General features: G+C 43.9%; 2 protein-coding genes across 2 annotated transcripts in view; both read left to right on the top strand.

The window, feature by feature from the left end:
- The window catches only part of bin2b (bridging integrator 2b), a 9,061-nt gene extending 1,733 nt beyond the window's left edge, over positions 1–7,328 (top strand). The window contains exons 4-13 of the mRNA XM_062545640.1: positions 796–850; positions 2,221–2,315; positions 2,612–2,707; positions 3,132–3,239; positions 3,415–3,500; positions 4,199–4,274; positions 4,617–4,699; positions 5,128–5,872; positions 5,986–6,081; positions 6,349–7,328. Coding sequence (XP_062401624.1) covers positions 796–850; positions 2,221–2,315; positions 2,612–2,707; positions 3,132–3,239; positions 3,415–3,500; positions 4,199–4,274; positions 4,617–4,699; positions 5,128–5,872; positions 5,986–6,081; positions 6,349–6,462 — 1,554 coding nt within the window. The 3' untranslated portion in view covers positions 6,463–7,328. The remainder of the gene's footprint in view (positions 1–795; positions 851–2,220; positions 2,316–2,611; positions 2,708–3,131; positions 3,240–3,414; positions 3,501–4,198; positions 4,275–4,616; positions 4,700–5,127; positions 5,873–5,985; positions 6,082–6,348) is intronic.
- A 1,185-nt stretch (positions 7,329–8,513) lies between these two features.
- LOC134092627 (testis-expressed protein 264 homolog) overlaps positions 8,514–20,239 on the top strand; it is a 44,122-nt gene continuing 32,396 nt past the window's right edge. The window contains exons 1-2 of the mRNA XM_062545642.1: positions 8,514–9,172; positions 16,976–17,197. Coding sequence (XP_062401626.1) covers positions 8,915–9,172; positions 16,976–17,197 — 480 coding nt within the window. The 5' untranslated portion in view covers positions 8,514–8,914. The remainder of the gene's footprint in view (positions 9,173–16,975; positions 17,198–20,239) is intronic.

The following is a 20,239-nucleotide window of genomic DNA, read 5'->3' on the forward strand; positions in this document are numbered from 1 at the left end:
GCATAGCATAGTATATGGTATATTCAAATGCTTTTTGAATACAAAGTGTCATGTGTATATCATCTATATAATAGTCTTTATAGTCTTATCATCTATATAATAGTCCTTCCATCCACATGCATTCTGTCCTGAGGTTCATTCTATATTTCAGTATATTAGACGTAGGCCTTCTCTGTGTCACTGTTGAAGATCAGGTGTTGAAGATCATTTTCTGAAGGACATATTATGCACACGTGTGTCTTCGCTCTATCACAGGAAGTTACTCCACCCTGACAACCAGGCATTTGTTAGTTCACGGATACTCACTGTGGTTTTCTCTAGTCCAATTTGCCATATAGTCTCTTGTACTTGACAACCATAACATTAAAAACAAAAAAAGTAACACCGTCTGGACAATGTCAGTACAGACAATTATATTTTATACAGACATATTCATATAAAAGTGATATAGAAATATTACGTAACATGGACTGACTCATTGTCCACCCAGTATGAGTACATGTGTAATGGATGAACAACTACTTGGTCAAACAGTGAGACAAAGCCTCATGCTGCTGTACAGCTGGTCTGCGTGCCACTCTGGGTGTGTTGATAGTATCAATCATTGTAGTCGCTAGTTGTCAATGGGGGGGACTGTTCACTCCAGTGTTTATACCAAACACAAGTCACCTCCACTAAGCAGATCATTTCTTTTTCTTTTTTTTTGATGTAGGTAGAAGAAATGTAGTCTATAGCCTATAGTGAACTGTAGGACTCCCTCTTAAGTGTTGTCTGCATCTCCTTCTCTCTTGTCAGACTGACGGAGCGAGGCTTTTCAAGGACGTCAAGGCCTACTACACCGCTGTCAAAGGTAGCCTACTCGCTGTTTCTCAAGTCATGCAGTTTGAAAAACAGCCCACCAGTTTGTGAGCATGGCTGTTGAATGTTGATTTAGTTTTCATAATCAAATCAGAGGAATTAGTGTAAGCTTGTATGCCCCTCACTTCGTTCAAACCTTTTGGTTTACTTGTAGATACCAACTTGAACATGGGTTTGGCCTAGTGTTTTATCTTGCATGCCTTCCTAACAACTAATTTTGAAATATGATTGTTTTTACTGGGCTACTAAAAACCACAACCATGTCTTTGGTGTAGTGACGTGTGCGTTCAGCTGGTTTGAAATTGAGTGGTGGTGGTATACTGTACACTACAGTGTCTACCCAGGACTTGCGATTGACAGATTTGTATGCAGTCCACCAAAGATGCTGATTTGTGAAGATTAGAAATAGCACAGTAATGGTAGCCAGGAAGAGAACAGTTTCTGATCTCATTTTTTGGAAAAAGAAAGCAAGAAGTGAATGGCATCTATAATTAGAACACAGGACTTTCTCTCGTGTGTGTGTGTGTGTGTGTGTGTGCGCGCGCGCGTGTGTGTGCGCGCCTAGTGCCTATGTGTGTTTGTGTGAGTTGGGCAATACTGTCTATGTGGCTTTCAGACTAAATGCCACCCATATTATGCACTGGTCAGCAAGGCGTCACCTCTGCTAGTGTTCAATTGAATGGCAAGGCAGAGAGGAGAAATGATTGCCTTCACGGAACTATTCTGGGCCATGGCATGTTTGCTACCTCGTAGGAAACCACCATTGTTTACATGTTTGAGGTGGAGGTGTAGCGCAACTCTGACTAAATACCACATTCAAGTTGCCATGCAGCGCAAATGCTCTTCAGCTTTACCGTACCAGATGTTCAGACCATACGAATGCTTACAGGACAATAACCGAAGAGCCAGAGAAAAATTGCTGTTGAAACTTGTAACACTATCTAAGATCAGCTTAACCACAGCAAAGCAATTTTGGATTGGGGTCGGCAGTTTCCAGTAAATGCTAAGCTATTAACATAGCGTGAAGAAGCAGAGTCAGTGTTGAGTGTTTCCTGTCCTCTCTCTGTTTCAAAGCTAATTTAGTTTTCAGGAGTCGGCAGTTCTTGTCAGGTGCTCGGGCGCGGGCAACCCAAGAACAGCTTTGGGAATTTCCCATAGGCCGACTAGTTTGAAATGATATGGATTTCATATTTTCCAAAGATATAAGATGACACTTAAAACAAGATTGATGCTCAATCCTTCAAGAGATTGTAGGTGAATTTGTACTTCCCTAATGTTTCCTCTAATATTTCTGACTGCATAAGTAATGTAGATAGTATTGTTCATTGCCTGATGCAATGGGTATCTTCTAATTTCCCTCAGTTATCCACGAGACATCTAAAAAGCTCTCCCAGACGCTCCAGAGTGTCTATGAGTCTGACTGGGAAGGGAGGGAAGATATACCAGTCATTATGGAGGTAAAACTGTGTGTGTGTGTGTGATTCCAGCCATAGTGTAGTATCTATCCTTTCTTGATTTACCAATTTGTCCAATGTGTCATTGATGATTCCATCTATGCAGGCTGGTCAACATAGTTAGTCATGTTTTTGGTTACACTATGCAAACATGACTCATCATTTTGTGAAGTAAATGTATAATGCTTAATAAATATTTGCACTGCCTCCATGACTATAAGGACCTCAATCTGAGTACCGGTATCTAAATCTCTTTCCCTTGTATTGTCTTGTGGTCACTCTGCCCATCTGTATTTCAGAGTGAGGATCTTCTGTGGAATGACTATGAGGAGAAGTTGAAAGATCAGCTCATGCGCACCATGGAGAACTACACCAGTCAATTTCCTGATGTCAGAGTGGGTGTAGCGCTATCACTGTGTTGCCTCTCTCTCTCTCTATCTCTATCTCTCTCTCTCTCTCTCTATCTCTCTATCTATCTATCTATCTCTCTATCTCTCTATCTCTCTATCTATCTATCTCTCTCTCTCTCTCTCGGTTCTGCCACATCACATCCCGTCAAAAGCCCAGACTCTGCATTTCCACAGAGGCAGACACCTGCCGTTAGTTTCGGTTGTGGGTGTTCAGCTGTAGGAGATAACGCGTAAACACCACATTCCTAAGTGAACACACTCAACAGACTGTTGCGTAAATATTGCACAAGTATTCTTTCCAAGGAACAATGCCACAGAGTCCATTTGTTTCCTCTGTCCAGTCAGTTGGAGACAGACATTACACTGATATGAGTGGAACTGTATTGACATTGCAATGTGCTTTCCCCAGGAGCGGGTGGCCAAGAGGGGCAGGAAGCTGGTGGACTACGACTCAGCCCGTCACCAGCTGGAGACGTTACAGAGCGCCAAGAAGAGAGATGAAGCCAAGATAAGCAAGGTGTCGCAACAGTGGCTGATCTAGTGTGCGACTGACTGTGTGTGTGTGTGTGTGTGTGTGTGTGTGTGCGCGCGCGCTTGTTTGTTAGTGTTTAGGACCTTTTTCATTACGCCTCTTCCTTTCCCTCTCTCGTCTTTTGATCTGCCTCATGTCACTCCTCCCCGTCTCTCACCAGGCAGAGGAAGAGTTTAACTCGGCGCAGAGCATCTTCGAGGACATAAACAAGGAGCTCAGGGAAGAGCTGCCTCAGCTCTATCAAAGGTAGATGGAGTATTACACATACACACACACTGACAAACAAAATGTTGCCCAATATCATTGGGAGCCCGCCCAAACAACAACACACAGGAATACCATTGCTCAGAACATTGCTCAAAAGGTTGCCTTGCGTATTAACACCTTTACTGTATGTTCAGTATGATGGGTGATACACACCTATCAGTCATACACACATTTCACAACTCCTCATGGGTGGGTTTAGGCTGATTTCGTATTACAAATATGTTTCAGAAATCAGATTAAAATCTTTATACTTGAATTAACAGTGAAGCTTTTTGTGTGGGCATGAACCCTATTCACATAAGCTATAAGAGACAGCAGTAAAATGACTGGCTGTTATTCATTTTCAATAGGAGTGGCTGTTTTAAACCGTATGGAATTTAAATGCTGAGAGATTTCACGTTACTCATGGCTAGCTAATTACCAAGGCATGCAGACAATAGCAAGCATTGTATACAGTCACCTGCTGCAGTTGTTTGGTATGATATCAAATATCCTTTGGCTGCTTTTACTGTTGTTTTGTCTGGACTTTTAGAATTGAGGTAGGGGAACTTAACTCTGCATTAGAAAGCTGCCTACAACAATATTCCACATTGTTTTTGATACAGTGACCTCTTCGTCTGTAGTGTCAGCTACTAATTGTTGTCATGCGTTTTCGTTCTGCTCCTCTGTGTCTGTAGCCGAATTGGATGCTACGTGACCGTTTTCCAGAACCTCTCCAACCTCAGAGATGTGTTCTATAAGGAGATGAGTGTGGTAGGTCTCTCTTTAGTAGAACTTGTTTATCATTATCAAGATTCTTATCTGCTGGGAGTGCTACTGACACTCTGACAAACTTCTAATAGATGTAGAATGATGTGTGTGTGTGTGTGTGTGTGTGTGTGTGTGTGTGTGTGTGTGTGTGTGTGTGTGTGTGTGTGTGTGTGTGTGTGTGTGTGTGTGTGTGTGTGTGTGTGTGTGTGTGTGTGTGTGTGTGTGTGTGTGTGTGTGTGTGTGTGTGTGTGTGTGTGTGTGTGTGTGTGTGTGTGTGTGTGTGTGTGTGTGTGTGTGTGTGTGTGTGTGTGTGTGTGTGTGTGTGTGTGTGTGTTTTTTTTTAAGCTGAATCATGAACTCTACAATGTGATGAAGAAACTGGACACTCAACACTCGGGCAGTACTTTCATTATTAAGGGACTCTCCAGGTAAATCATACAGTTTAAGATTATCTGTAAAAGCGTATGGAAACGTTTAGTTTGAAATAAGCATGATCATTTTTGTTAGCAGATTAAAACATGACTTGATGTAGGAAGCATTTGTAAACATAGATGTCAAGCTAGCAATTCATTTTTGCCTGTTAAAATAACCATTGGTTACTGTCAGCATGTCATTGTGTTTTAATAACTGTTTTTCTGTTATGTCAGACTGACTAAATTCAGTGCTGTAGATGAAGCAACACTTTAGCCCAAGGCATCAGAATTATGTCAGTCTGACATTTCAGATATGCCATTGTTGGTTCCCTTTGTTTGTGTCTTTCTTCTTTTTATTGGTAATTTCTCGTTTTCGTTCTTTTCTCATACACAATGGTACATGAAACTGCCATCCTCTTGGTATGGGTCCTTTTCCTGTGCAGCACCAAGTCGAAGAAGAGGAAGTCCCTGGCCATTTCTGCTCCCATCCCCTGCAACACTGCCTTCCCTTCCAATCACCAGAGCTCTGCCCAGTCCACCCCACAACGGATGAGCACTTCGGAAGACTGCAACGTTACCACGGATACAGCCCCCGACGAGACGGTGCGTCATGGGGACAGCACCTCGGACTTGGAGTCCGTCAGCCTGACTGACAGCGACACGCCTTCGACCCACCGACTCTCCATGTCATCCGAGGGGGACCTCCCCAGGACTGCGGCGTCGCCGTCGGCCAACGAGAACGGACACCAGAGCTTTGAAGTGGCCCAGTCAGAAGATGGCTCGGACAAGCAGCAAGAAGACGTTCAACAATGCGCGGACGCGTCCGACGCGAAAGCGGCCGAGGCTGAAAGCGAAGCGCCAAAGTCACCAGGAGCCGATAAACCCAGGCGACCACCTCTCCCTATGCCACGCCTCTCCTTGACCCCCGCAGACGGCACGACCCAACCTGCCGAAACTCCAGCTGCCAATAATGGACAGGCGGAAGAGGAGCAGGAGCCACAGGAGCAGCAGCCAGACGCAGGTGCACCAGACACCACCGCAACAGCAGACAGTGCGGACACGGCAACGAACGCAGCCACCGCTGAGGACAGCAGAGCGGACGAGAGGTCGAGTGAACAAACGGAGGTGTCCGCTCCATTCTCAGACCCTGAGCCGGACAGCTCCAAACCCCCTCGCTTTCTCTACAGGGTAAGCTCCTGGAGTCAGCCTAGTGCCGTTCAGCCTAGTGTGCGGTTTAGATGAAGTCATGCTGTTAGTCCTAATGCCCTGGAGTGAATGCTGTGTTTCAATCTTGTGTCCAGGCCAAGGCCCTAGAGACTCAGACGTCTGACGATGCCATGCTGCTGGTGTTTGAAAAAGATGACATTATCCTCGTGTTTCACGACTATGAGGAGAAGGTTAGTTTGTTTTGAGAGGAGTTGGGATGTTTACGTTTTTTGATGCATGGGATTGGGATAGCATTGTATTGTGTTGTATTGTGGCCTGAATGTTGTGATTGTATCAACATGTAGCCTATGTGGATGTTCCCACCCTTGGTTATAAATGACGTACTGTAATGACGTGAATTTTGGCTGCTCATCAATTTGTGAATTGTGTGTACTCACTGTTGGCAGTCGCTGTCTCTCCATGTAATATTTTCCTCTCGCTATGCGTCACTCTCCTAGCCCGAGGGCTCTGTGTGGGGTGTGAGGGAGGAGGACTGGCTCAAGCTCCCAGATCTGGACTTGCTCTCAGGGACTGTCATGGAGAACCTGATCCAGCGCCTTGATGCTGACTGAAGGCCAGCAACCCTGTCACCACCCCCATACCCAGGTCTTCACCTCTGACCACTTTACCCGGACGTGCTGCATCCGACGTGCTCCCTGACTCAGTGCCAGTCACCCATAACAACCAGAGGACGTCAGCAGTGTTGCAAGCAGTCACAAGACGGAGCTCTGGTCAGTTTCAGCTCTTTGCACGAACAACAAACTTTGCCCAGCATTGCTGCAGTGTACACTCTCCAGCTCACACTCTGATAGTGATTTCTTATACAGTATTGTGCCTTTTTTTCTAATCTCTATAGCCAGAGATGCACACCCCTGTTAAAGGGGGTGTAGGGGGTCCAAGAACATGGATTAGTTCCTTCCTTCCTTCCTGGCGAAGTTCAATTGGAGTATGTGGTAAACCTTCTAATAGAAGAGCCCTATTGCTTCATTCTCACAGAAGGAAAAAGCCAAAGAGCTCTTTGATTAAGAGAGTTACCACGCACTCTGACTTAACTGAGCCAGACTAAGAACTAATCCATGTTCTTGCAGCCAGTGTTTTCCAAATAACTATTCAGCTGCAAACAATGAGCCAGTTCATGACAGACTTCTACATTCCCCTGAAGACCATGTCCGTCCCTGCTTATGACTGGACTCAATTTATAACGGCTTCATCACAGCTCTTACTCAGGCTAGAGAATCTCCTACAAGATGAGGTCATCTTTTTTTTTTCATTTTTAAAATGTGCATCTTTTTTAAACTGTGAATGTTACATTTTTGTGTCTTGAATGTAGGCTATTTCTTGCCTAAACGTTATGTATAAAACATAAACAAATGTAATTGTATACTTTCATTCTGTTACAAGTCATGTTTTCTATACAATAAAGTTACTTTGACCTTTATCAGGCCTGTTGCTTGGTATTGACTGAGAAATGGCACAACACAAACTATCACCAGGAGACACGTTCTTATTTGGTTGTCGCCCTCTGCTGGACAAATGAAAAATGAGAAGAACATCATCAAAGTTTGAGCTGACCATCAAAATTGGCAAAATTAGAGACAACTGCTGTGAATTAGGATTAGTTTTTCCATTTTATTAAGCATAAGGATATATATGGAACTAAAAAGTTTAAATGCAGGTTATTGTTCTTAGAGCAAAAAAATGACAAACTGACCAACTTAAAAAAAAAAAAATCAGAACAATAGGTAGCCTACAGCAAAGGTAACATTGATACTTGTAGTTAATTAGCCGTTAAACAAAGTAGGAAGTAGCCTAACATTTCGAATCTCTGATCAATTTGATTGGTTAGTTAAAACAATGTTTTAAAAGTTAGTCTAACACAAAGTCCATTTTGATGTTAAGAGTTGGAAACATTTCCCAGTGGACAGTACCCAGACTTTTTTCAGGGCCTATCGGACTACCAACATCCACTCCCTTACAGTGGAGTAGAAGTGTCAGTTTGATATGTCAAAGGCCCTGTAAACCCTCAAGGTCTAGGCCTTCTTGCCAGAAAGGCAGATATTGTATTTCGTTTCATTTTGTTGTGTGAGTAGAAATGTAGATATTTTGCATTTGAGTTCTTGTCAGGGCATGTCCTGCTCTTTGTGAGAGCCCCTTCTGTCTTTAACATAAAACATAGGCATATTACCTTACACCAGTAGACAGTTATGGTCTGGTTCTAAAAGCAAGCATGCAAGACATAAATCTGACTGCAACAAAAGTTTATTTCTGTAAAATTAAATCAAGATACAAAAAATAAAAATAAAAAGCAAACTAATAACAAGACCTCTAGACTATAAATGAGGTAATCCAGAATCCAGAGGATCTTGACAATTCACTATTATGTGGCCATGTAGGGGCATCCTCTCTATCATATCAAAAAGGGGGATTTGTCTATTTATCACGTACTGCAAATAGATCTGGGGTTGAGTGCATTCGTGGGTTAATTTTACCTAAGATTGACCGCTGGTTATTTTATCAAAGATCAGACTTTTCTTATGGACAGGGCCCGTTTAAATTTCTCTGTTATGATAAAGTGATCAGCCTACCCGGAAGTGAAATCACTGAACTCGAGAGAGTTCCTTTCACACACAGCTGAAAGAAAAGTAGAACCATCAGAGTACGTCTACGACTGGTAAAACCAATGTTTGAATGGGATACAAATTCAGCCTCTCGGTCTGTCAGAGAGGGTAAATGTGTCTACCAGATTACAGAAAAAACACATCGCCGAGTCTCTTCCAACTCCAAGTCACCACGTTTTCAAAACGAACTATACACGTTCTTTACGCAGTTGTATGCCTCAAAGACACTAGTTAGCCAACAACTCTACGATAACCTGCTAGCTAGCTAGCTACCTAACAGGTAAATTGCTTAAGTAACATGTAACACCGACTAATTCGCCTGGTTTTACCAAGATTGAGGTTAGTAGGTTAGAGCAAGCCGCGGCTGTTGCTGAATGATCTCCACAGTGTCTGTTGCCTGATTGAAATGTCTGGATGGCAGATCCTCGGAGTTGTCGGCATCTTAATATTAACTCTGTTGTTGATGGGCATCGGGTACGTGATGTACTCGGGCCTCTTTTCCGAAATTAACATCCGGACCGGATCACCTCCAATGAAAAATATCACAATTGCCTACAAGTTTAAGCAAGGACCTTACAAAGACTGTGGAGCGCTCTTCACAGAGTGTAGTAGACTTGGTCCGAAGCTCTCCACCATTGGGGTTTTCTACGATGATCCAAAAAAGGTGAGGGTCAGTTAGGAATAAGTGCCTAGGCTATAATATCACATCTGATAACTTAAAGTTAGAATTTGTATGGTCAACCATAAAAGTCATTATTCTGTTCTTTGAGAGCCTTGTCTTTAAACTATATTGAACTGTAACCGATGGAGGTGAAGAATACACAATATTCCAGGTCTGATGCAAGATATTGACTTTATCATAAAGGTTTTCTTAGTAAGACCAAATCAGAGCGAAATAAGGGACTGGGGAGGGATTGGACACCAAAAGCTAGTTTGACCTAAGTGTGTCTATCCAGCACCACACACACGATGAACACAGATCAACCGTCCTCATTGAGTTTAGGCCTAGAATTACACATTTGGTATTATCCAAATGAGCTGATAAATGAACACAGAAGAAAAGAAAAAAAAGAAACTTGAAGAATAGTTATAGTCAGTTATAGTCAAATGGAAATTAGGCTAGGCCATGTCAATTTGATAGACAAATTGCATTACATCCAGTTAGAATTTAGGCCTATATCCCTCCCAAGACACACTAATAATCCTCCTTGATTTATGGCAGATAGAGTTCAAAGTTTGTTTCATTCATACCGATAGTAGAATGACAGATTAGAAACCAACTATGTTATGTAATGTAATGTGGACACTTAATGGTAATGTGTACAACAGTTGTCCTATAAAGCCTTCTTCACACTGACAAGATTTGGGAAAGATTCTTGAAATGTTGTAGTCTTTTAACTAATGCTCCTCATTCAAGCTTTACTCAAAAGACTACAATCTTTCGAGTAAAGCTTGAATGAGGAGCATTAGTTAAAAGACTACAACATTTCAAGAATCTTTCCCAAATCTTGTCAGTGTAATGTAGGCCTATTGAAAGTAAAGACTAAAGACTTGCTGAAAGAGCCAGACAAGACAGTGTTGTAGCCCATCACCATGGAGGGGAGGAGGTTTAGGCCTATAGCTGTAATAGCGTCATTTTAGCTGAAGCCATCATTTGCCTAGAATGCATCGACAAATTATTATTCTCTTCACAATTATTATTCTCTTCAATCTTCACTTTTGAGAACTAACCTGCTACTATGCAATGCTTTTTTTTTTTTTTTACAGGTACAACTGTCATTATAAAGCTTGATTGATCAGATATGTTTTCCACCACTAGGTGGCAGTGTTGCTTTGTTTACCATTGTGTCAATACTGGGTTTTGGTGAGGGGGTGGAGTGTGTTGAACATTTGTCTCCATTATCAGATGTGAAAAATAGAATTTAATTTTACACAGGCTTGATATCCTGTATTTTCACAATGAGTTTCTTGTTATCATGACAGATGTCATCACTGTTGTAGCTTCAATTAGAGCTTTATTTCTTGGTTTTCGTGTTTCCCTGGCAATTTCTCTGGGCTCCTAACAATGTTTTGAATGATTGAGTGTACACCCATGGCCGTTTCAAATATGCTCAATATTTGCACACAAGAATATTGTAAAATATTGCATATTAACTTGGAATTGCTGTAGCATATAGTCTATCAAGTGGTACAGTTGTACCAGAAACCATCACCCCCAAAGCACAGAGAGAACGCTGGCCAAATACATTTTGAATGCTATGGCTTGTGTGAAATTGGGAGCTTAGGCCACTTTGTTTGTAGGATAACATGGCTTTAAAGTCTTTCCCCCTCGTTCATCCTAATATCGTGCTTCTGTCTTGGCTTGTCTCTCCATATCTGGTTGCACTCTGTTGGAGGTCTTTCTAGCTAGGCCTTGAGTGTTAGCACAGCTGTACTACAGGCACAAGGCACAGGACTGTGTTTGACCCTTGAGGTCAAAGTTCAGTTAAGCCACCCATAATAAACATGTCACTGCTTTGGAAGCCAGTCCTGCTCCCTTGAGTGAATATAGTTTCTAATATACCCCCCCTCCACCGCTCTCCCTCCCTCCCTCTCTCTTCACTGACAGTTCCAGGATTGATTTACTCTACTGTAGGCTGTACATAGGCTGAAACATACCTAATATGATGAATGTTCTTGTTTTTGTAACATCAAGCTAATGTGGGCATGTCAGATTAGGTTAATGTTATTGTGAGTGTTTATTGGATTGTGTTAATTAATGATATCATATGTTCGTTAACTATTAGTAGCCTATTTTAGGCCAACATATTCGAAATGTACATTAACACATTGGCTAGGGCTGACAGATTAATCGATTTTTAAGTTAATTGAAATCACAATTCTAACAAATAGCAAATTACCATGACTGCAATGAATTATCCAACTCATGGCTCTTATTTCTGAGTATTTTGAACCGTCTCTGGAGTAAGCAACTTTTTCAGTCATTTGTAATAGTGAATAATGAACTGAGGCTTGACTTTCAGAAATTTTATCACTAATCAACTTGCAATATCTAAGAAAAATTGCGTTTAGATATTTCTTTCATCGTCTAGCCCTAATATTTGGATATTCCCAGTGATCAACACTTGAAAGCGCATTCTCAGCTCTCATGGAACTAAAATGTACTTTTACTGTTACCGCACCATCTAAATGTTCACTGGGTGCATCTTTGATAAATAATTACGTCCAAGGTTGAGTTCATATTCTGTTTCGGTGTTTGCTGAAGTCAAACGCTTTCATTTTTATTACCCAAACAGTTTCACTAAGTTCAGTGCATCACTCGTAAAAAGGGATGCTAATAGATAGAGTCCCCCTCTTTTCCATCACAGAAAGAGAAGAAATGGGCGGGAGTAATGTGTATCTGTGTGTTGTGAAGAGATCATGACTGACTAGACTACGAGGCTCTGATGCTTGATGTGATTGGGTCGGATTGGTGCCTCCTCTTAACCCAACAACACATGAAATAGATGGCGGTTGTCTGTTCCTCCGTGCACTTTGCTCTTCGGTTGTGATCTCAGACCCTAGGCCTTGTGATGTGACCAGCAGGACTTCCCTCCCTGCCGCTTTCATCCATTATGCAGACACTTGATCTTCTCTGAGTCACGGGGATCCTCCTGTGCCATGTGGCGAAACAAGAATTCAATCTGACAAGAAAGGAGATTCAACCGTACTGTTTGTGCAAAGTTAAAGCAAAGTTGCTGCTCATCCTTCGAAAGCAAATGGGAGTAAAGCTGAAGCTGTTGACTTGGCAAGAAGGAAGCATCAGTGTGATTTTTTTTTTAAGAGAGAATTGTCTATTCTGAGTTGTGGTGCTTGTAGTGTTTGTCTACTCTAATGGAAGTATTTAGCCTCTCATTTATGATGCAAGGCGTGAATAATGTTTGTGATTAAATGTGTTGACCTCTGGGGTCATCTGTTTTCACAAAAACATCTTTGATTGCGGCCTCGACTAGCATCAAATCTGTGGTATGGGTCAAGTCACAGGGTATGACCATAACAGGCTTTGGTCCATTCTTTCTGGAAATGATCTCTCCGGGCCATGATGCACACAGGAAATTAGCCATAAGCACCCACGTGATATACCATAATTTATGACTGGACGAAAGACATTCCCACGCTTTCCAGTGAAATCTGTTAAAGGTAGACTTCAAAAATGACACCCCTCCCTTTCATGCGTCTGTTAATGGGCTGAAATTGTCCATAATGTTGTCTGAGCCACATTGGGTGGGTTTACAGGGACACTTTTAATCTGGTTAGAATTAGAATAATGGCTCAATTGGAATAAAAATGACTTCTAAACATCTTGCTCGGAACAAAACTGCTGATCCGATTAGAATTTTTATCGGAATGGAAGGGATTGTGTCAGGGGTGGTCCGCTGTGGCTTCTCAGTTCTCAAGCAAAAGCAAAGCAGCAACTGATATTCCGATCAAAAAGTCTAGAATGCTTATCGTTTAATCAAAAAACCTGTGCATATTAACACAGCTGCTGTTTTTTCCCTGTTCATGGAGCCAGATTTCTGTACTGGAATGATGTGTGACTTTATAGACATGCTGTGTATGAATCAGGATAGCTGCATTATGGGTGACTTAATAGATAGTTGTATGAGTTAGTTAGGCTATCTGGAATGTATCCTATGACTAGATGTTTCTTAGGTTAGCTGGAATGATGTATGACTTGATAGATGTGCTCTGTATTTAAGCTTGGATGATGTGACTTCAGAGACCTACCTGTGAGAGGTAGCTGGAGTGATGTGCGACTTGATAGACATGCTGTGTGAGTTAGGCGTACTGGGATGGATTGTGACTAGATCGACATGCCCCGTATGAGTTGTCCAAAGCCGTCTTTGTAACCCCCCACCCCTCCGGTCTCTGCCTTCCTCTTATTCCCAGGCCTCCAATTAGTGGCTGGCTCAGGCCCCCACTCACTTAGCATACAAGCCTGGCCAAGTTCAGCGATCCAACACGGCTAACTGGCATAATGATCTCAGTTCATTAGGAGCCCACGGTGTCACTTGCAGTCCCAAGGTCAGAAGCTTTCAAAGAGACTGTTTTTTTCTCCTCGACTCAGTGGGGTTGGAAAACAACAAGCACCCCCTGGCATGAGAAGATTTCCCCTCAGCAGCCTCTCAGCCCACAGCGCTCGTGTGTTGGGATGGTTTCTGATCTGTAATTGCCTTCACTAGCCAAACAGCTACAGTGTGGAATAGACAGGAGAAGGAATCATATTTTTTAGCCTTTCCCCGACAACTCGCAATAAACCCATATTGGAAACGCTTCCATCTGTTCTTCCATCCGTCCTTCTGTGTCTGACCACTCGCCTAACTTTGAGAGTTCTGGTCCAATGTAGTTCTCAATGTTTTATACGAGACAGAAGGTCACCATATCTTAGTCCTCTTACATAATTATCCAGATCCTGCTCGTAGTCCAGACTCCAGATGCTGGAATTTAGTTTCACTTTGGTTAGTATTGTGTTAGTATTGTGTGACGGGTGAGGGTCTGGTGCGGTTTGCAGTATTGTATAGTGGCCCTTTCCAACAACACAGGGACCTACAGGGTTGTATAGGAAAAGGGCTGATTGAATGTGTGAGTGGCGGTGAGTTTGACTGTATTGAAATCTGTTCCCCTTTTTGTATCTATGACATGGCAGATTAGATACATGAGCATTTCTCTTCGTAAGGTAGAACACCTGGTTTACACCTGGTTTACACCTGGTTTCGTATAGATTGTATGTGTGATATGTCGAGTTTTATGGAGGTATGTTATTTGAATTTTCTGTTGTGTGGACTAGATGGATCTAGAGATGGATCAAGATACTCTTGATTTATACCCCCCCCCCCAGAAAAAAAAGCTGTGTATCCATTTGAAAGGAAAACATTGTTATTATCATTTGTAATAATTTTGCAATCTCAGTGTTTGGGAGGAGAGCGCACGGTGTGGTTAGAGGAGTAGAATGCACGTTGTCACTGAAGTGGGCCATTTCATTTCATCAGAGGTGATGAAATCTCTACCTTCGAGGAAAATAGCCTAGATGAGCCGAGGCTCGCCCGGGGGAGGACAGTCCACCTCCCACATCTAATCACCAGCCCAGGTGGGAAATCCAGCGAGGCCTCCTAATGGGGGTCTAATTCATTAGCCTACTCCGGCTCACAGCTCTAGATAGTAAGGTCTCCGAGCGGGTCACCGAGACGCGGCTAAGAAAAGCAGCCGAGTGCAGGGGAGCGGGCTTCTCAGCGGAGGAGCTGGGCCGGGCGCTGTGCCCCAGAGCTGCCCTGGAGCTGCTCCCAGATGGCCCCCCTTTTGTGCGCTGCGCTGCGCCGTCATGACTTTTTGGTGGGCCGTGACCTCCAGAGAGGGGGCTCGGTTCGTATGCGCTCTCCTCCGGAGAGGGAGGGGCGTTTAGGGGCCGCGGCAGAGGCGTGCGGCTGGAAATGACTCGCGCGACGGGGCGCATGCAGATGCGTCCTTGTTTCTGTTTTTCCCCTTCTCGCCATTTTCCACCAGTCCGTCAAGCAGCCTTCAACAGCTTCTGATATCTCACAGTGAGGCAAGGATGGAACACTTCAGGAGGCTCTCTGTGAACAACACTGTGTGTGCGTGTGTGTGTGTGTGTGTGTGTTTGTGTGTGTGTGTGTGTGTGCACGCGTGTGCGAGCAAGACAGAAAATGAGTGACTGTGAGGGTGGTTATTGCTCATTAAGTGCATCAGGGCTTTATTCAGTTGCATCTGATAGTCTGACGGAGTTGGATTTAGATAATAATGATTAGGCAGTGTCAGACATTTGACGCGTGTTGACACTGGTGATGACACATTAACAATGCGTGGTATCTCGCTCGTCTGCCTTGCCAGGGATACATGTGGCATTTTCCTTTTCAGCGCTGGCACCAGCAGCATTGAGTGTTGTATCACCAAGTTGGAAAGAGTCTCTCGTGTGCTCTAGAATAGTTGTACCGTAATTTCCCGACTATTAGCCGTGGCTTATCCATTGATTTTGCAAAATTTCTTAAGCTATGAGGTTAATACAGGGGGGCAGTTAATATGGTGCTAATATGGTTTTGTTTCTTTTAACTTGCATAAAACACTGTCCTGCGGCTTATACACAATGCGGCTTAGATGCAGGAAATTACTGTAGTTGAATTTCTTGTTAGTGATGGATACTCATCTTTAAATCGTGTCCACAAAAACCTTGCCTTGGACTGAAGGCCTACTCTCCAAGAATAGCGAGTCTTGTAGACTGATTCTAACATAGAGAGTCTTGAGGGCTTCAGATGAATGTAGTGCAACTTCAGGCTTACACTGTAATGATTAGAAACATTTGACAGACGTGCGTAGAGGGAATGTAAAGGTATAAATAGACAGAGCGAGACTGAGTGTGCTGGCTGAATACCAGATAGAACATGGGTTTTAGGGATGATAGTCTTGGAAAGGTGGAGGTAGGGCACACACACACACACAAACACACACACACACACACACACACAAACACACACACACACACACACACACATACACACACACACACACACACACACACACACACACACACACACACACACGCACACACACGCACACACGCGCACACACGCACACACACACACAGGATATAGAGTGCTTGCGCGAAATAGAGATAAAAAAGAATACATCTGACTGGCCCTCTCTCATGCCTGTGTGGACAGATCAACATGGCGAGGGTGAGTGTGTGGTCTAGTCTAGTCTTCCCTCCACTCTGTTCCCTCATTCATCATGATGCCTCCTGTGGCTGCCTGATCAGATCTGCTCTCCCCCGGCAGGCCACGGGGGACTCCCACAGCGCTGAATGCTGACAGTGGGGGTTCATTTGGTGCGTTTGGAGTACGACGGCCGCTCTAGACACCCCGCAAAAAAAGCCATAGAAAGTGTAGATCTGCTGAGTCAGAATAATAGTGAATACTAAATACATTTCTGCCTCAATCCACTAAAATGGGTATTTTGGCTTTTTCTTGCTCTATATGAAAGACATATATTTAAATAATGTAGACTGATCATCAGTCTGTACTGTGAAAGTTTGAGTTTGTCGGGAGGGGCCTTAAGGCACCACTGCGGCACCACTGTCCTTTTCTCATGGCTCAGCTGTTTTTGTACCTTAAATGTTGTTTACTATTAGTGCTTACACCAGAAGAAAAGATGGTGGTCCCTTTTCTCATTTGCATCTGCACAGAGAAACTTGAAGTCTAACTACAGTTGGTGAAGGCAGCCAGGAGATACATTTTGAAGGTGTTAAATTGGCATCAACATGCTCGTGTTCCTTGTACATCTACAGTGCCTCAGCAGTGCATATTCATCCTTAAGTACATGCAGAACTGAAACCGGTGCTTGTCATTGCTCATCATTCAAATAAAGTGTGTGTGCGTGTGTGTGTGTGTGTGTGTGTGTGTGGATGTGTGTGTTGTAGGTGCCCGGGCCCTTGTGTCGCTGCGCGGTGGGCAGCGTGTTGAGCGAGGCGGTCGGTGCCCCCTGCGCGGAGACACAGCTTCGCTACGAGGCGGCCGGCTTCCGCCTCTTCTCCTTCCCCGAGGTCACGCACGCCGTGTGCGCCAGCTTCCCCCACCGCACCTCCCTCTCCATCTTCCTCGGGGTCCAGCGCGTCTACCCGCAGCTGGACGCTTACATCAAGGTATGTGGCTCTCACTTCACCTCACAGGAGCCTTTCCATTCTTAGGTATTCTTATGGACCCCTATAGGTCTGCATGCTAGATAGACCCATGCATGCCTACCCACTGTATGCTCTATATAGAATCTCATTGTATGCCTGGCTTGACTATTGGTCTCTTAGAGGGATGTTTGTGACTCACGTGGTTCCATGCAAACACTTGTGCAAACACACAAGCACACATGTAGACCTCTGCAACTCAAAATGGTTCCCAGTACACATAAACACACATACACACAAAGATGTGGATGTGGAAAGTGCTAAAATATATAGGGCAGTACTCCATGGGCTTGGTAGATCCGGGCTTTTTAAAGCTTTTACTCTTGACTATTCTGCTCTATTCGGGCATTTTGGGCCCTAAAGGAATATATGTGTGCACACATAATTGGGGCTACTTTCAAGAATGTCCATTTTTAAAGGAGTGCTGCGGTTCACTGGATGTCTGATTAAGGATCATCGAGTTGCAAAATGTTAATCAGTCTTCTCGACCTTGTGTCTTTTATGTGTATGAAATGCTGTATATAAATAAACTTCCCTCTCTGGGAAGAGTAGCCTGACAGAGGCTAGAGTGAACAGGAAAGGAAACAACCATGGCCTGAAAAAGGTGGTTGGCTGGGGTGAGCCTGGCCAATTCCACCGTCCGACTGCCTCTGCCTTATCATGTCCCCTGAGAGGTTGCGTGGGGGTAAGCTGTTGACCAGCCTCCAGGATTAATTTTGTGGCCCATTGGGTGCCACATTACTGGGGGCAGTGGGGGGTTGTTTGTTTGTGTCTGGGGGGGTGTTGGAACAGGTGTGCCTGTTGAATGTGTCTTGGCATGTCCTTGTATGTGTGCAAGTGTGTGTGTGTGTATGTCCTCAGAAGAGTGTAGGCGTGTGTGTGTGTGTGTGTGTGTGTGTGTGTGTGTGTGTGTGAGAGAGAGAGAGTGTTTCTGTGGGCTTGTGTTTGTGTGTGTATTTGTGTTTGTTTATGTGCTGTCCCCTGGGGCTTGCTCTGCCATCTGCCTTGTTGTGGCTCCACTGACCTGACACTCTTGGATCGGAAACACCTGTCCTCTCCCTGGGTCTTTCCAGCCTCCATCTGTCCATCAGTTTCTTACTCTTTTTACCATCCTCTTCTTAAACCCCTCACAATACAAACCCTCTCTCTCTTTCTTTCTCTCTCTTTCTCTCTCCCTCCCTGTCTCATTCTCACATTCTCTGCTGTGTCCTTTTTTCTCTCTCCTCCCTCTCCTTTCTCTCTTCTTTCTCTCTCCCTGCCTGTCTCTCTAGCTCTCTCTCTCTCTCTCTCTCTCTCTTACTCTCTCTCTCTCTCTGTCTTGCTCTTTCTAGCTCAATCTTTTTTTCTCCTTCTCTCTTTCTGTATAAATCCATGATTCCAAAGTATCAGCTGCCTTTAAATATGTATGGCAGCATGGCAGATATTTGAGGTGTCAGTATTGATCAGAAACTCTTTGGCCTGTAGTCTGACCTTTACCGAGACATTTTAGCTCTGTGGGATTGATGCAGACCAAGCAGCAAATTAATAAACAAACAGTGAGAATAACAGGCAACCCCTGCAGACATGTCAAGTTTGTAGAGGCTAGTTGACGCAAGACTGAGTGCCTGCCTGTGCTCCTGTCTTGATATTTCATGTTGTCTGGAAGTATTTTTCTGTAATTAATGTTTCATATGCAGCGTTGTTCTCTGCTCTCATGGACTGCTGCGGTGGAACAATTAGATTCTTCTTGTTGGCACAGCACTGCCTTGGCTTCTGTGGAGAAAAGCGCCTGGGATGTCTCTCCAGTCTCGGCAGGCCACACAACCAGCCTTTCTTGAGGAATCGCAATGTCACCGACTGCCTGATTAGCACTGAAGATTTCCTCAGGGAGCTGAAGCCTAATTTATGGCTCTTCGTTGGAGCAACACCAGAGCCGCTGCGTTGTCGTGTACCCCACGTCATCGTCTGACGTGCACCTCTTGTTGTAAAATTGTAACTCTGTGTTGAGGTGACACGGATCGCAAGGATTGTGGGCAACTCACCTCATGTGTTGATCGCTATGTACTTCAACAGCCTACTATGGGTAGTAGCAGCATTCTACTGTAGTTCAGAGACAGACTTGCATATAACTGTACCTCAGACATATTTTTGGTTGCAGTGGCAGGGTAATCCGATCATACGCTATCTATTTTCAGTACCCTTTAAAAATCCATATTCGCGAGCAGGCAGTACTTTGTGGGCAGTTGTGGGAAGTTTAGTATGCTACCATAACTGACTGGCAGACACTACACACAAATAAACATCAGATGTATTTTTTGAGATAATAACAATAACAATACAACAGTGTTGTTGTCGGAATATGATGCATCTCTCTCGCAAGCAAAGGGCAAAAAAACGTGCCTAACTTTGTTGCAAGTGAATCTGAGGGGTTTTTTTTAGACAGTTGACACCCACTGTCACACATTCTTATGCGATATATAACATATATATAGCATAGCAATAAATGTTCTTGTTAGATTGAGGTTAGGTATCACAAATCACCATCTGGAAGTGAGACTCACTCAGTTCTGTAATACTGTCATTGAGTCTGTGTGAGTAAAAAAGTGTGAAAGTCAGTGATATACAGTAGGCAACATGTATGTGTGGATTCATTTCTAAATTGTGTACTGAGAGATTGCGAGACGTCGTCCTGCTAAACAAGTCAGGCTGCCACCAGGACAATCAGCCCCACCAGAGGGGCTACTCGTGTGGCAGCCATGCCAGCTGTGCCAAGTCAGCGTCCGCAGGGAGGGTGGCACAGCTGGCGGCCCTTGTGTGTCACTCCTGGGGCTGGCCGAGCAGACTAAGCAGGAGGAGGCCGAAAGGTCATGCGAAGGTCACACGGAGGGGGCGCAAAAGGTTTAAGAGGGATAGCAGTAGTACTTTGCCCAACGCACACACACACACACACACACACACACACACACACACACACACACACACACACACACACACACACACAATAAATTCACATGTCACAAAGGCATG

The sequence above is a fragment of the Sardina pilchardus genome, chromosome 9, assembly GCF_963854185.1.
Source record: "Sardina pilchardus chromosome 9, fSarPil1.1, whole genome shotgun sequence".
Classification (NCBI taxonomy): domain Eukaryota; kingdom Metazoa; phylum Chordata; class Actinopteri; order Clupeiformes; family Clupeidae; genus Sardina; species Sardina pilchardus.